At 45.3% G+C, this 15674-nt stretch overlaps 1 protein-coding gene across 6 annotated transcripts in view; it reads left to right on the top strand.

Moving 5' to 3' along the window:
- LOC102009755 (pre-mRNA-processing factor 6) overlaps nucleotides 1–15674 on the top strand; it is a 34411-nt gene that overhangs the window by 3924 nt on the left and 14813 nt on the right. For all 6 annotated transcript variants that reach the window (XM_013507478.1, XM_013507477.1, XM_013507476.1 and 3 more), the window contains exons 4-9: nucleotides 3184–3262; nucleotides 3749–3925; nucleotides 4109–4264; nucleotides 5372–5466; nucleotides 6462–6618; nucleotides 7287–7449. In XM_013507478.1, the coding sequence (XP_013362932.1) occupies nucleotides 3184–3262; nucleotides 3749–3925; nucleotides 4109–4264; nucleotides 5372–5466; nucleotides 6462–6618; nucleotides 7287–7449 (827 nt within the window). The remainder of the gene's footprint in view (nucleotides 1–3183; nucleotides 3263–3748; nucleotides 3926–4108; nucleotides 4265–5371; nucleotides 5467–6461; nucleotides 6619–7286; nucleotides 7450–15674) is intronic.

Below are 15674 nucleotides of genomic sequence, written 5' to 3'. Positions count from 1 at the left end.
TTATGACTGGGGTGGAGGAGAGCACACAGGAAGCAGGGCCACCCAGGTGATAGGTGTCTTGCGGCCTACAGTGCCACTGGCTTCACCACTCGCTCTGTGGTGGTGAAGGGATGCTGCACTGTGCCTGTTTTTCTTCTTTTTTTTTTTTTCTTTTTGAGATAACGGAAGCTGGGCATGGTAATGCATACCTGTAATCCCAGCACTCAGGAGGCTAAGGCAAGAGGCTCACCATGAGTTTGAGGCCAGCCCAGACTGTCTAGTGAGACCCTGTCTCAGAAAGCCAAAAAAAGCCGGGTGTGGTGCACACACCTGTGATTCCAGCAATTGATTGATGAGGCAGGAGTGTCACTGCTAGTTTGAGACCAGCCTGGGATACACAGTGACACCTTATCTCAAATGAAAAGGTAGTTAACCTTTTAAAACTTTTTATTCTGAAAACTTCCACAACGAAACAAGTAGAAAGAATAGTGCAGTGATGCATATTCTCATTCTCAACATTTGTACCTACTGTCCATATGTTCTTCACTTATAAGTGTTTTGCTGGGTCATTTCCAGCACACCTATACCCATCTTCTACATGGGCCCGTTTCCTCATGAACCCCAATTCTGTTACCCAACAGCTACTTCCCAGAATATTATAGAATTGCTTTTCCCTAAGCTAGGGTCAGTCAGGATCACTTCTCCAGTTGAATTTCCTTAGACTCTTTTAATTTAGAATTGTTCCCCACTTCCCACGTCTTTAACCTTTCATGACATTGATTTTGAAGAGACCAGGTTTTGTTTTGTTTTTTTTTTTTTTGTCTTTTTGAGACAGGGTCTTGCTGTGTAGTTCAGGCTGGCCGTGAGCTCACTTTGTAGTCCAGGCTGGTCTCGAACTTGCAACAATCCTTCTGCCTCGGCCTCCCAAGTGCTGGGATTACAGGTGTGCGCCACCACGCCCGGCTTGAGATGAAGTTTTTTTGTAGAAGAATTTGAATTGTTAAATGGCTACTTGGTGGGTGTGGTGGCACACGCCTGTAATTCCAGCACTTGGGAGGCTGAGGTAGGAAGATCGTTGGGAGTTGAGTCCAGTCTGAGCTACAAAATGAGCTCAAGACCAGCCTGAACTGCATATTTAGACCCTGTCTCAAAAAGACCCAAAAAAAAGGCTACTTGTTTCCTCAGGGTATCCTTTAAATTGTGCATGTGTGTGTGTGTGAGAGAGAGAGAGAAAGAGAGAGTGAGTGTGTGTGTGTGTCTGTGTGTATGTGTGGTTCTGGAAATTGAACCCAGGGGTACTGTACCACTGAACTGCATACCCAGCCCTTTTTATCTTTAAATTTAAGTTTTTTATTTTTGGTTTTTTTGATACAAGGTCTTGCTATGCAATCTAAGCTGGCCTTGAACTCCACGTTTAGCCAAGGCTAGCCTTGAACTCTTGATCCTCATGCCTCAGCCTTCCCAGTGTAGGGGTTACAGGAGTGTGTTACCACGCCTGGCTTTATTTTTTATTTTGAGACAGGATCTCACTAAATTGCCCAGGTTTGCTTCAGACTTGTGATTTTGCCTCAGCCTCTCGAGTAGCTGGGATTGTAGGGGTGGAGCACTGTGCCCAACATTTGTCCTCTTATTATTTCCGGTGGAGTAGAGGCTGGACCTGAGACTTGGTGAAAATTGGGTAGAACATCCTTGGCTAGGAAACCTGATAGATGTGGCTGTATGTGTTTTTTCACATCAGGAGCCATGGTACCAGCCACTTAGTTCTTGTAGAAATATTGGCCTTTCCAAGACACTATTTACATAATATAGCCTTCAATTTTTTTTTTCCTTTTTCTTGATGCTGGGGATTGAACCAAGGACCTTATGAATGTTAGACAAGTGCTGTATCACTAAGCTACATTCCCAGACCATTTTTAATACATTTAGATTCCTATTTGTGGGTGTTTTTCTTTTAAGTTATAAAAAAAAAATTAATTTCAGTACTTAAATTTAGAAAGTATTCACTACTTGGTTCATGCCAGCTTGTGGTAAGTTAACATGGTTGGTCCCTTACCACAGTTTGCTGTTATTATGTTCAGGATAGTGTAGGCCTAGTTGTCAGTTATCCTTAACCCTGCATCGCTGAAGGACAGTTGTGCGGATGATAATGTAAACCATTTGCCCAGGCAGGTGGGACAGAGTAGCTGAGTAATGGCTTATTGTTTGTTAGGGGTGAACTGTTCACTTGGAAGAGAGGAGATAAGTAGAGGGCCAGAAGAGAACTAGGATGATGTTTCACTTTTCCTTCTGAGGTAGGTATTTATAGGATGGCCCTATCTTTAGGGTTTTGTGAAGTGTAAACCAGCAAATACATTGTACTTGTGTTCTAAGGGACACACTTGCACATAGTCCCTGATTTAATGGTTTGGCTCATAATTTTTCAACTTTATGATGGTGGGAGAGTGATACACATTCAGTAGAAACCATGCTTTCTATTTTGATCTTTTCTGCAGCAAATAAGATTTTCCATTGAGATGCTGGGCATCAAGTGAGCTGCAGCACCTTGTGAGCCATGCATTCACAAGGGGAAACAGCTGCCTTGCTGCTGTGTACTGTGTAGCTGAGCTGTGATGTTAGATGCATTTTTGGTTGGGGACATACGGTGTTTAGCTAATATTTATTTACTTTTTAAAATTTTTTGGTTTTTTTGAGACAGGGTCTCACTTTGTAGACCAGGCTGACCTTGAACTCACTATGTAGCCAAGGCTGGCCTCGAATTCATGGTGTTCCTCCTACCTCAGCTGAGTGCTAGGATTACTTACAGGTGTGCATCACCATGCCTGGCTAATGTTTAGCTTATGATAGGTTTATTGTGATATAACATAAAAGAATATCTTTTTATTTTATTGAATTTCTGCCTGTTTTCATATAGTAGATAATTGAATTACTAGATTTATGAATGAATCCATGGTTCTCTTAAAATATATTTGAGTTAGCTGCTAAGTGTGTGGAATTGTTCTTTTTCTTTTCTTTTCTTTTTCTTTTTTTGGTACTGGAATTGAACTCATGACCTTATGCTTGCCAGGCAGGCGCTTAAGCCACTGAGCTATGTCCCTGGCCCAGAATGGTTCTTTTTGGTAAATTAATTAAGACATATAGCAAACCATCTTCATTTTGAAATGAACATTCAGTATTTCTAATACAGGTACATATTTTATTTCCTAGAGAACAAAGGGAGAAAGAAGAGATTGAGAAATACCGTATGGAACGCCCCAAAATCCAGCAACAGTTCTCAGATCTCAAAGTGAGTAGATAGATGGAGTATCTCCCCTCATCCCCCATAGAACTGGGGACCTAGCCAGAGCCTAACACATGTTATGCAAGGGTTCTACTATTGAGCCACATTCTCAGTACAATTGTTTTATTTTGTTTATTTTTATTTTATTTATTACAAATAATAATTTATAATATAACAAATATATTTTAAGAATTTAATTTAATTTAATTTTAACATCTTATTACATTGCCCAGGTTGGTCTCTAATTCCTGGGCTCAGTGATCCTTCTATCTCAGCTGTTGAAGAGCTAAGACTACAGGCTAGGCTTTGACAGAATAATTTACATTGTAGTGATTTAGAACATATCCCATAAGTTGATTTCTCTAAAGCAGTCGATGTCTACATCAGAGTCCTTTCTAAGGCCTGATGGCCTGGAGGGTGGGGCGGTTGAGCATGACCTGCCTGAGTGTGAAACCCTGCAGGCGATTGACAGTTTGGGGCTGCATGTTTCAGAGAAAGTTGGCAGAGGTCACAGAAGAAGAGTGGCTGAGCATCCCAGAGGTCGGTGATGCCAGAAACAAACGTCAGCGGAATCCTCGCTATGAGAAGCTGACCCCTGTTCCGGATAGCTTTTTCGCCAAACATTTACAGACAGGAGAGAACCACACTTCTGTGGATCCCCGGCAAACTGTAAGCATCTGATAAGAAGGTGAATGGGGCTCCTTGGTTTGGTTAGACAGGACACTTCCGTAGTTCCCTGGTGTGCTGTGTCCAAGGCTTTTTGCAGCTGTGTGAGGCCACCTGCAAAGATTCCACAGAAGACAAGTTTCTACAGCATGTGAAAATATAAGCTGCATTTTATTGTTCCCCCAGCAATTTGGAGGTCTGAACACACCCTATCCAGGTGGGCTGAACACTCCATACCCAGGTGGAATGACACCGGGCCTGATGACACCTGGCACAGGGGAGTTGGACATGAGAAAGATTGGGCAAGCGAGGAACACTCTGATGGACATGAGGTTGAGCCAGGTGAGAGTTCATCATGTAGCATTTTCCTACAGATGGTGTTTAACATTTTTGTTGTCTGATGATAAAATTTAGTATATTTGTTTAAAAAAAAAAAAAACAGCAGAAGCCAGGCATGATGGTGCATCCCAGCACTTGGGAGGCTGAGGCAGGAGGAACACCATGAGTTTGAGGCCAGCCTGGGCTACATGGTGAGATCCTATCTCAAAAAGTCAGGTGTGATAGTGCACACCTGTAATCCCAGCACTCAGCAGGCTGAGGCAGGAGGATTGCCACAGGTTCGAGGCCAGCCTGGGCTACATAACGAGTTCAGGGCTCAAGGCTAGCCTGAACTGTATAGTGAGACCCTGTCTCAAAAAAAACAACGCAGAATCAACAGATTCTAAGCAGAAATGTGCAAAGTTTTCCTTAAGTGCTTTGTCATGAAAAGATTCTCTGTCACAAAGAGACAGAGCTTTTGTGTGCAGGCCAGTACTTGTGCTTATGTATAGGCCATACAGGCGCAGTGTACCCAGTGTCATGGGCAAAGGGCCAGCCCTCTGAGATATGCCTGCCTTCCCCTCAGGGACTGAAGGCCATCCCAGGTGATAGGGACCCTGAGGCATGTGCTCTGTTGCCATCCTTTGCTCTTTATGTAAGAATCAGATTTTTTTTTCTTGTACCCCAGTAAATTGTGTGACTGTGGGGAATTTGTGCTTGGCTCTAGAGACTGGGGGCTGGAGCCCGGAAAAGTAGAGAATCCTTTTTTTTTTTTTTCCGTTTTTTTTCTGGTACCGGGAATCAAACTCATGACTTTGTGCTTGCCAGGCAGGCGCTGTGCTGCTGAGCTAAATCCCCAGCCCCTAGAATCCTTTTTAACTCTGACATATACATCTGAAACCGTAAAGGACAATGCTTTTACATTTGTTTATAGTGAAATTGGCTGCCTCAGCCTCCCAGAATGCTGGCATTACAGGTGTGCACCACTGTATCTGGTTTGTTTTTCTTCGTGTCTTCTGACTACCCACTGGTGACAGGGCTCTGGACAGAGGTTTCAGGGACTCTGTGAATACTTTGTTTTGGACATTCTTAGTCTCCTCTGCCTGATTCTCAGCCTGGTTGGTCTCACAGGTATCTGACTCGGTGAGTGGACAGACTGTTGTAGACCCTAAAGGCTATCTGACAGATCTAAACTCTATGATCCCGACCCACGGAGGGGACATCAAGTGAGTGCTTTTCAGAATTGATAGGTTGGGATGGGAATTCTAGTTTCCTAGAGTATTTTGGATTTTATTTGGAAAACACACATTCAAAATGTGACGCAGCTGGGTGTGCTAGCACATGCCTGTAATCCTACCACTTGAAAGGCTGAGCCAGGCATATCGTGAGTGAGGCCAGCCTGGGCTACCTAGAGAGACTCCGTCTTTTAAAAAAATAAATAAAAAAACCAAAAAAAACCAACCAAAACGAGAATCACTTGCTTAGGAGTTCAAGACCAGCCTGGGCAATACAGTGGGACTCTCTCAAAACAAAGTAGACATTCTGAGAAAAGTAGTATTTTGGTCTCTCCCCTCGTCCTTCCCTCTGTCCCTTCCTCTCTCCCTCCCCCTGTCCCTCCCTCCCCACAGGGTCTCGTTATATAGTCCAGACTGGCCTGGAACTGCTATAGTGCAATGTCTGGCCTCCATTCCATGATCCTCCTGCCTTACTGTCCTTAGTGCTGGGACTACAGCTGTGTACTACCATGTCCATCTTTGATTTTCTATTTAAAATGTGTGCAAGCTGGGCATGGTGGCGCATACCTGTAATCTCAATGCTTGAGCAGTTGAGGCAGGAGGATCCTTCCAAGTTTGAGACTAGCCTGGGCTACAAAGTGAGCTCAAGACCAGCCTGAACAGTGTAATGAAACAAAAAGACCAAAAAAAAAAAAAAAGTATCTCTATCCATTCATTAAGAGAGTTAAATGTTTTACAATTAATATTCAAAGTCTGTGTCTGTACTGAGCTAGAAAGCAGCTACTAAATGTGGACCTCTAGTGTTCAGATTTTGTTTGCAGGGGTTCTAAATAGTTTTACAATAATGCTGACTAGGTTCTGAGTTGTCTGTATTCCTGCTAATTGAATCTGCAGTTTTTGTTTTGTGTCTGGGGTACTTTATTCCTGGGTAGTGGGTGTACCCCTGCTAGTGTGGCATGATGCTGTGTGCATTCTCACTCATGCAGTGATATCAAGAAGGCGCGACTGCTCCTCAAGTCTGTTCGGGAAACAAATCCGCATCACCCACCAGCCTGGATTGCCTCTGCACGCTTGGAGGAAGTTACTGGGAAGCTGCAAGTAGCTCGGAACCTTATTATGAAAGGGACAGAGATGTGCCCCAAGGTGAAGCCCTTTGTAGGGTTTTTTGCTTCCCCTGAGGAGCCCCTGTTCATCTCTACCAGGCGCGATACTTGTGTTTGGCTTTGATACTGTATAGATGGAAGGGTTGTTTGGAAGAAACTGAACAGTGGGAAGAGGTTTTTCTGCTTGTTTTCACATGGAGCAAAGGTTGAGCCACCATTATTTTAATAGCAGGGTAACTTTCACCAGAAAACTAAATTGGGTAGTCTTTCATTCCATGTAATGTTAAGAAACCACAAGGTTAGTGCTTAACTCTTGGGAAAATACTCCAGCTCATGATGTTTTGGACTTGGAATGATTAGGTAGTCTTAAAAAGTACTATGAAATCTTTTATGTGCCCATGTAATTCAGGCACAAACTGGGAACTGATAGTAAAAGAAGCCTCATGAGGAATTACTCTAGGATATTAGGCACAAATTGGAACTTTCCAGGCAAATGTATGGTTTTTGCTTTGCTAGTAACAGCCTACAGGCCAAATTGTATTCTCTGCAAGATACAATCTGTTCTTCATTCAGACATGCGGTAGCCATATTTGTGAGCATTACAGTGAAAGCTATTTGTGGCCAAGATCTTTGACTGTAGAATTAGGGGTCAGGTACCTGCTGCTCCCAGTTTGTTCGTACCCTTACTACTCTTTTCTCTTGCCCCAGAGTGAAGATGTCTGGCTAGAAGCAGCCAGATTACAGCCTGGAGACACAGCTAAGGCTGTTGTGGCCCAAGCTGTCCGTCATCTCCCACAGTCTGTTAGGATTTACATCAGAGCAGCAGAGCTAGAAACAGACATTCGAGCAAAGAAGCGGGTTCTTCGAAAAGGTGAGCCTCCTAGGTGAAAGGCAAGCCTCCCTTGGAGGTGCCATCAGCAGACAGGCTCATTGGAAGTGGAGGTGTGCATTCTTGATTCCTGTGGAGCCATGCTCTTAGAAAGCAGCTTCTGCCAGGTGTGGTGACACACACCTGTAGTCCCAGCACTTGGCAGACTGAGACAGAAGGATCGCTAGGAGTTTAAGGCCAGCCTGGTTATAAAGTGAGTTCAAGGCCAGCCTGAACTGCATGGTGAGCCCTGTCTCAAAAAAAAAAAAAAAAAAAAAAAAAGGAGCAACGACACATTTCTGCCTTTTCCTGGGCTGGGTTGCTTCTGCCCTGGGACTCTTCTTAGGAGAAAGATGCCATGATCGAAGAGTTCCCAACCTTGGTGGAGGCTTAGGTTGAGACTACTCCTGCTTCCAGTACAGTGCAAGATCCAGACCTGTGTCTGGGCTCTGGAGGCTGAATTGGATGCCTGTGGAAAGGAGTGTGCTAAGCTGGATATTTGGATGTGATATGAGGAATGCCTTCAGGGTAGCATGCCACTTGGCATAGTCTGAGCAGCTGGGTAGTCACGTGTTGTCTTGGTTACTTTTTCTCCTGTTGCTGAGACAAAATACCCGACACCCAAGTTTAAGGAAGGGAAGGTTTATTTAGCTTACAGTTTGTGGAGGTTTCAGTCCATACTCGGCTGGCTCCAAGGCAGAGCAGCACATGGCAGGGGGCAACCGGAAAAGAGCAAAAACAACCAGAGCAAAAAGGGAGGAGTGGCAGAGAGCAAGGCTCTTCTCCTCCCCTTTCTTGTATGCAAACTTATCTGCCCCAGGACACGTGCAGCATTCCTAACCATAATTCCAACACTGGACCATGAATCAATCATAAACTCTAGAAGCCTGCCCCATGACTGCATGAGGCTTTGGGAGGACAGTCAGACGTAAACTGTAACACATGTATACATGAGGTAATTGCATTCCTTCCTGCGATGATTGAACTGCAGCTCCCTTCTCCTGCATCAGCCCTTGTTGGTCAGCCACGAGAGAGCTTTTGTAGACAGTTCTGAGTTTTTTCTTAGTGTACAATTCATAGAAGAAACACTTCCCCTCCCTCAGATCTTGTCACAGATGCTGGTTTTGAACTTTGTTTCAGAACAGATGCTAATCGGAGACCAAATGTGCAGTACACCTGTACAGGTGGCCTGTTAGGCCCGAATCCAGCCTGAGTACATTAGGTCTGCTTGTGGAATCAAGGAATCGTGAGTGAGAGGTTTCTAGCTCTTCGTTTTCAGATGTCGGTGTGAGCAGAAAATCAGAGTGTGTCACCTTAGGCTGTTATGCTGAAGGGCATGCACATAAGGGCTTTTTAAAATGCCCCTGAGCGAATCTCGTTTCTACTCATGTCCTGTCAGTGGTTGTGAGTGGCCAGGGAAAGCCTGCTGTACAAGGCTCATATTCTCTAGTTCTCCCTGGGTGTGAGACCGCCTGCATTGCAGCATGTTTTTCTCTGTCAGGTCTGCTTTCTTTTATGTAGCCCAGTGACCCATTGAAAGCTCATTCAGTCTCATAATAAGCAAGAATCAGGAAGTTACGGCCAAGAGTAAAAAGGCTAGGAGCAGACAGCACCTATTTTAATTTGTAGAAATCAGCCTCTTCTTTTTTGTCAGCTGGGAAAATACTTCTCTGATGAAAAACACATTAAGCTGTGGATAATTGGGGTTATTTATTTATTTATTCATTTGGTACTGGGAATCTGAACTTAGGACCTTGCGCTTGCCAGGCAGGCACTGTGCTGCTGCGCTATATCCCTGGCCCAATTGGGATTATTTATTTAGGGAAACTGCTGAATGTTCTCTGCGATAGTCTGATAAATGGTTGTGAATGTCATTGTGACCACTCCCAGTTCACCCCCAGATTGTTTGGGTTTTTCCTTTGTTTCCTGTTCACTCTCCTTAGGATAATGTGCGAACAATGTGTGTGGCCTACTACGCCATTCTGCTGAGTAGCACAGATACATGAACGTGGAGTTATTTTTATACTAGAATCATATATTCTGGTCCCTTAAGTATGGCAGCTTCTAGGGGCCATGACCAGTGTGTCCTGGGAGCACAGGGACGGCACAGCCCTAAGTGAACTGGGGTTGTGCTCACAGGGTCCAAGGCCACAGGAGAGCCCATCATCTGTGTAGTCACGTTTTCTTCATAGCAGTGTTCGTGTTCAGAACATTCTCCTGCTCTTTTCTCATGTCTGGCCCCCTTTGGGATGGATGCTTCTTTTCTGTGTGTGTCTAAGCTACAGTGCTGCCTGTGCAGCTGCTGCCGTTGCTGCAGCAGTCACTCTTCTGTGAAGTGATCTTTGCACGTTGTGGTGTTTTACTTCTGAGCTGGTCAGTACCGAGTTGGTCAGCAAATGTTTGGATTTAGAACTACCCTTATGGGCTATTGACAAAGCACTGATGTCCTAGAGGATGGGGACACAGGTCTCTGGGGGTCACTGGACCCTCTGGGTGAAATTACTGACTTTACTCTCAGTCCCACTGAGAGTTCCTGTACATTACAGACTTAATGGTGAAATTTGCCTCTTCCCATGTACACAGTAATGTAGAATAGTTAGTATGTAGACAACACTCCTCCAATCCCACTGTGTGGGGAGAGCACGTGAAGAGAGGTACTTAGTTCTGTGCCCTGTTTTTGTGCCACCTGCCAGAGATAGGACTGTCTTTCTTATTTATTTTTCAATACTAGGAAAATAAATAAATGTGGTCCTGTGTACCCAGGGCCACATGCATGGTAAGCAAGCAGTTCATTGCTAAACTACCCCAGCTGTTTTTATTTGAGACAGGGTTTTGCTAAATTGACTAGGCTGGCCTTCAACTTGTGATCCTCTTGGGGTGGACTATCCTACTGCTGTGTTCTCTGCTGTCACCTTACCTGCTCCCTACTACCTGGATGAGCGACCCAGACATTTAACTCCAGAGTCTGAGTCTGTGGTGGTTCTGCCTTTTTTGGGTCCACTAACTTTTATACTGGGCGTAGAAACAGTAAATCAGGACAACCATCTAGGTTCTAGACATCGTTTTTCCAGTGTATGGTAGCAACTTAGTATTATCCCTGGAGTCAGGGTAGGTCCATAGTTAGGTTGGAGCACAGGAAGACCAGAGGGATAGTGACCACCTCAATTGTCATAGAGTGGAGCCATGACCACAAGCTCTGGTTAACACATCTTACTTTGGCCTTTCTTTTTTTCTTTCTTTCTTCCTCTGTCTCTCCCTTCCTTCCTTCTTTCTTTCTTTTTTTCTTTCTTTCTTTCTTTCTTTCTTTCTTTTTTTTTTTTTTTTACTTATTTTTGAGACAGGGTCTCACTATGTAGCTCCTTCTGGCCTTGAACTCACTACATACCCCAGGCTGGCCTCAAACTTGTGGTGATCCTCCCACCTCAGCCTCCTGAGCGCTGGCATTACAGGCGTGCACCACCACACCTGGCCACATCTTGCTTTGGGCTGGGCTTCCCAACAATAGGATTCACAGGGGTAGAAATGGCACGTGGGCTTGAGGGAGCCACTCTGGCAGTACTGTGTGGATTGGTGTGTGCACACAGTGTGTCCTGCATCTTGCAAGGTCAGGCTGTGGTTTTGAGGCATCCCCTCAGCCAGCCCTCCTACACTGGGAAGGCATCCTGTGTTCTTCCAGGCCACCACTCTGACTGAAAGGTGATGGAAGGCCTTGTCCCATGTGAATCTGTGTAGATTGCTTTCTGGCTGTCTTTCAGTTGACCCAGTGATAACCAAACCCCAGGTCAGGGCTGTTGGTACCAGTGTGTGTGCAGAGCTGTGTAGACTTAAGTGTTTTTTCCTTCTCAGTCCCTTGGTTATAAGTAAGGTACTCCCTAGAGCCGTAAGCATAGGCCAAGGGAGGTGGGAGTTGAGCTGCTCCAGCTATGGAGGGATCTGCCTATGGCTCAGGCAGCCAATTGCTTTTGCGCCTCCCCCATCTTCTCTGTGTCATTTCTACCTAAGGGGCCCTGCTGAGTACAGCTGCCCTTGAGGCTGGGTCTGTCAGGTAATATTTTGTTGGTGGTCGGGTGCAAGTTACTTTGTTAGTTCACTTTCCTTAGCCAAGTACTTGCTCCCTGCCAAGAGCTGTTTTCCTTAGCAGGAGAGCAAGTGGTTACGAAAAGCATGGCTTACTTTAATTTGAAATGTGCTGTGGTTTTTTTTTTTTTTTTTTTTTTTCTTTTGGTACCAAGTATTGAACTTGAGACCTTGTGCTTACCAGGCAGGCACTGTGCTGCTGAGCTATATCCCCAGCCCCAAGATGTCCTGGGACTCTCCTGTCATCCTTTGCAGAGGCAGGTGTAGTTCAGGTTTCATTGGATCTGGAAGGTCAGAAGTTCCTGCACCTGCTGTTGAGCTCCCTGTCAGGAAGCCTAGGGTACATGGGGGATGAATGGAAGGTGCGTGAAGGTGGTGTGCTCCTTGTGTTGTCTTCTGTGGTACGTGCTATTGGAGTAATAGCTGGGTTTCATCATGGAGGCAAAGTACCATGGTACCCCAGACCATGGCACCCCACAAAATTCCCCTGAGGATGGGTCCTTGGGGTTTGTTTATGTCTCCGCATCTCAGGCCTGCCTGTCTCAGGTGCCTGCTGCTTCCTGTTGGCCAGATCTGGTCGATACAGTGCTGTCCACACAGGCTGGTGTTTGTGTGCCATGTAGCTGTCTGGTCTGGCTTGGTTATAAGAGGAGGAAAGGGGCACCTGCAGAGTCAGCTCTCCTGCTGGGTTTTCTTTTTTCTCTTTGGAGACAGGGTTTTGCTGTATAGTTCAGCTGGCTTTGAACTCAAAGCTACTGGGCTGCTCACTGAGTAGCCCAGACTGGTGTAGAGCTCTTGGCAATCTTCCAGCCTCAGCCTCCAGAGTGCTAGGGTTACAGGTGTGTGCCACCATGCCTGGCTTCTGGCTGGGGCTTCAGAGGTGCTTGGAGGAGTGAAGCCCTGTCTCCTAGACACAGGGAGGCAGTTGCTGCTGCCAGTGAACAGTCTCACATGCACTTGGCAGGCTGCATCTGGCTTTGCTGAACTCCCTTAGACCTAAGGGAGTTGCTTTCACAAGAGAAGGTTTGTCAGTTTATACTTTCTACAACATTAAATCATAGGTCTGTTTTCAGCAAGATTAACCTATGAGTTTGTAAGATATGAGGTCCTCTGAGTCTGCCTTGAGAAGCATTCTGATTTTCTTTTTTGAGAAAAGATCTCATATTGTAGTTCAGGTTGGCCTTGAATTTACTTTGTAGCTCAGGCTGTGCTCTGACTCATGGTGATCCTCCTGCCTTAGTCTTCTAAGTAGCTAGGATTATAGGTATATGCCACTGTGCCTAGTTGTTGCTGCTGCTGCTGCTGCCTCTTCCTCTTGTCCTCTTTTTCTTCCTCCCTCCCTCCCTTCCTTCTTTCTTTCCTTCCTTTCTTCCTTGATCCACTCTTTTTTTTTTTTTTGAGACAGTATCTATGTATTTTAGGTGGGCCTTGAACTCACTATGTAGCCTAAGCTGGCCTGGAACTTGGAGCACTCCTCCTGCCTCAGCCTCCCAAGTGCTGGGATTATAGGTATGAGTCACCATGCTTGGCTCACTTTCTTTCTTTGCTGGGGATTGAACCCAGGACTTTGTGCTTGTTAGGTAAGTGATTCGCCACTGAGGTACTGTTGTAGTCAGGGTTTGCCAAGGGAACAATTTAATATAGGAAGACACATAATTTATAGGATTATTTTATAATAGTCACCCAAAGAGTCAAGTCAAAAGAGTGCAGAAAATCTGTCCATACACTAAAGACCCAAAGAATCCAGCTGAGGGCCTGGATCCCACAGCAGTGTCCTGCATGTACCAGCTGAAGACCTAGAGCCCTTAACAGTGCCCTCAACAAATCTATCTGGAGGCCAAGAGCCCACGACAAAGTCTCATGCAAACCTGTTTCAGGGATCTGCACTGGGAAGGTCCAAGGGTCAGCGTTGGAAGCTGGTAAGTCTTCACAAGTGGAATGCAGGATCTGTACTGAAGCCAGGAAGGAATGCTAAAAATAAGGACCAGAGTTCTCCTGAAAAGTACACAGCCATTGTTAGTGACAGCGAGGTCCCAAGCTCCTCTGACAATGAGAACAGCTGAGGTCATATCAGGAAAGCCAGTGTGATAGGCTTCTTCATTAGATTGAACAGTGCACCATTTTCCCTTCTGGAGCCAGTAAGCAGTGCTCAAAAGACCAGAGCTCCCCCAAAGTGGTCCACAGCCATTCTCAGCGACAACAAGGTCCCAAGCTCCTTTGACAGTGAGAACAGCCAAGTTCATATCGGGAAATCCAACATGACAAGCTCCTTCAGGAGAACCAACAGCCCCCAATTCTTCCTCTCCAGTTCTCCTTTTTTATTTTGTTGGCAGCAATCCTCAGGTGAGCCCACCACATCCAGCGCCACCCTAATTCAGCTGGATGTTACAAGTTGCCCACCACTTGTCAGTCCACCATAGCTACATCCCTTGAAGTATGTTTTTTGTTGTTGTTTTGTTGGTTTTAGGGAATGAACCCAGGCTCTTTGCACTAAGCCACATCTTCAACACTTTTGTTTTTTTTATTTTGAAGCAGAATCTCACTAGGCTGGGCTCAAACTTGTGATCCTCTTCCCTCAGCCTTCCAGAGTGCTGGGACTAGAGGTTTGTGCTACCATGCTTGGCTGTAATTTTTTTTTTTTTTTGGTCTTTTTTGAGACAGGGTCTTGCTATGCAGTTCAGGTTGGCCTTGAGCTCACTTTATAACCCAGGCTGTCCTCGAACTTGCAACGATCCTCCTGCCTCAGTCTCCCGAGTGCTGGGATTACAGGCATGCACCATCATGCCTGGCTGTAATTCGTTTTTAAGGCTAATTTCTAAATGTATAGGGGAGTACAGATGACAGCCCAGCCTCACCCCCAGTGGTCTTTACAAAGCAAATTCCACAGTATTTGAGCATGTTCCTCTAAAAAGAGTAGAGGCACATTCTACAGATAATCAAAATAGAATGCCACATTTAAAGTAATTACACTGTAACTGTAATTTTTATTTTTATTTTATTTATTTATTTATTTTTGGTACCAGGAGTTGAACTCATGACCTTGTGTTTGCCAAGCAGGAGCTTGTGCCGCTGTACTATATCCCCGGCTCCTGTAACAGTCATATCTTAGTATCTTTCGAGTTGAGAGTGCAGATTTTCCCAGTTGTCATGTCAGCATACTTGAGACCTGTGTGTATGTGGACACATGTGTACATGGTTGATGAGAGTAAGGATGTGGACAAGTCTGAGCATTGCCATTTGTTTTCTTTCTTGTTTCTTTTTTTTTGTTTTGGAGATAGGGTCTTGTTGGATAACCTAGGCTGGTCTCAAACTCCCAGTGATTGTCTTGCCTCAGCCTCCTGCGTGCTGGAATTACAGGCTTGTACATTGCCATTTTGCTGGTTTGTCTTTCCTTGGTTCTTTGAAGGAGTTGGATTTTTCTTCTGTACACTCTGCCAACTGCAGTTACGAGGTTTTTTTAAATGAGCCCTCTGTTTCTTGGGTTCCCTTGTTAACTGGAACATAACCCTGGAGGCTCTATCAGAACGGAGTCATTTTTGGCAAGGAAGCATGGGTGGGGTGGCTCAGGAGGCACGGAGCCCTCTTCACTCCCTGCTGTGAGGTGAGCGAGCAGTGGCGAGGGGCCTTGTGGAGTCCTGCAGACTGGAGTGGGTGCTGACCCGCGCCCACATGCTTTGTGGCCCTCAGTGTACACAGTGGTGCTTCTGCAGTTCTCTCACTCTTTCTGCTTTGATGACCAGAATTCTTTTAAAGACAACTGTCTTCTGTCAGTATTGGCTTCCCAGAGGTTACTCAAGAAGAAATAGCCGGCCATGATGGCACACGCCTGTAATCCCTGCACTTGGGAGGCTGAGGCAGGAGGATCGTGGTGAGTTCGAGACCAGCCTGGGCTACAAAATGAGCTCAAAGCCAGTCAGAACTGTATAGTGAGACCCTGTCTCAAAAAGACCGAAAAAAAAAAAAAAAGAAATGAAAAGAAGAAGAAATAGATGCTTGCTTGCTTTCTCCTTACTTGCCAGCTTTTATTTTTTTATTTTTTATTTTTTTGTCTTTTTGAGGCAGGGTCTTACTATGCAGTTCAGGCTGGTCTTGAACTCACTTGAACTCACTTAGCCCTGGCTGGCCTTGAACTCGCAATGATCCTCCTGCCT

The sequence above is a fragment of the Chinchilla lanigera genome, unplaced genomic scaffold (assembly GCF_000276665.1).
Source record: "Chinchilla lanigera isolate Chin_1 unplaced genomic scaffold, ChiLan1.0 scaffold00127, whole genome shotgun sequence".
Taxonomy (NCBI): domain Eukaryota; kingdom Metazoa; phylum Chordata; class Mammalia; order Rodentia; family Chinchillidae; genus Chinchilla; species Chinchilla lanigera.
This window is presented reverse-complemented; position numbering and strand designations above follow the sequence as displayed.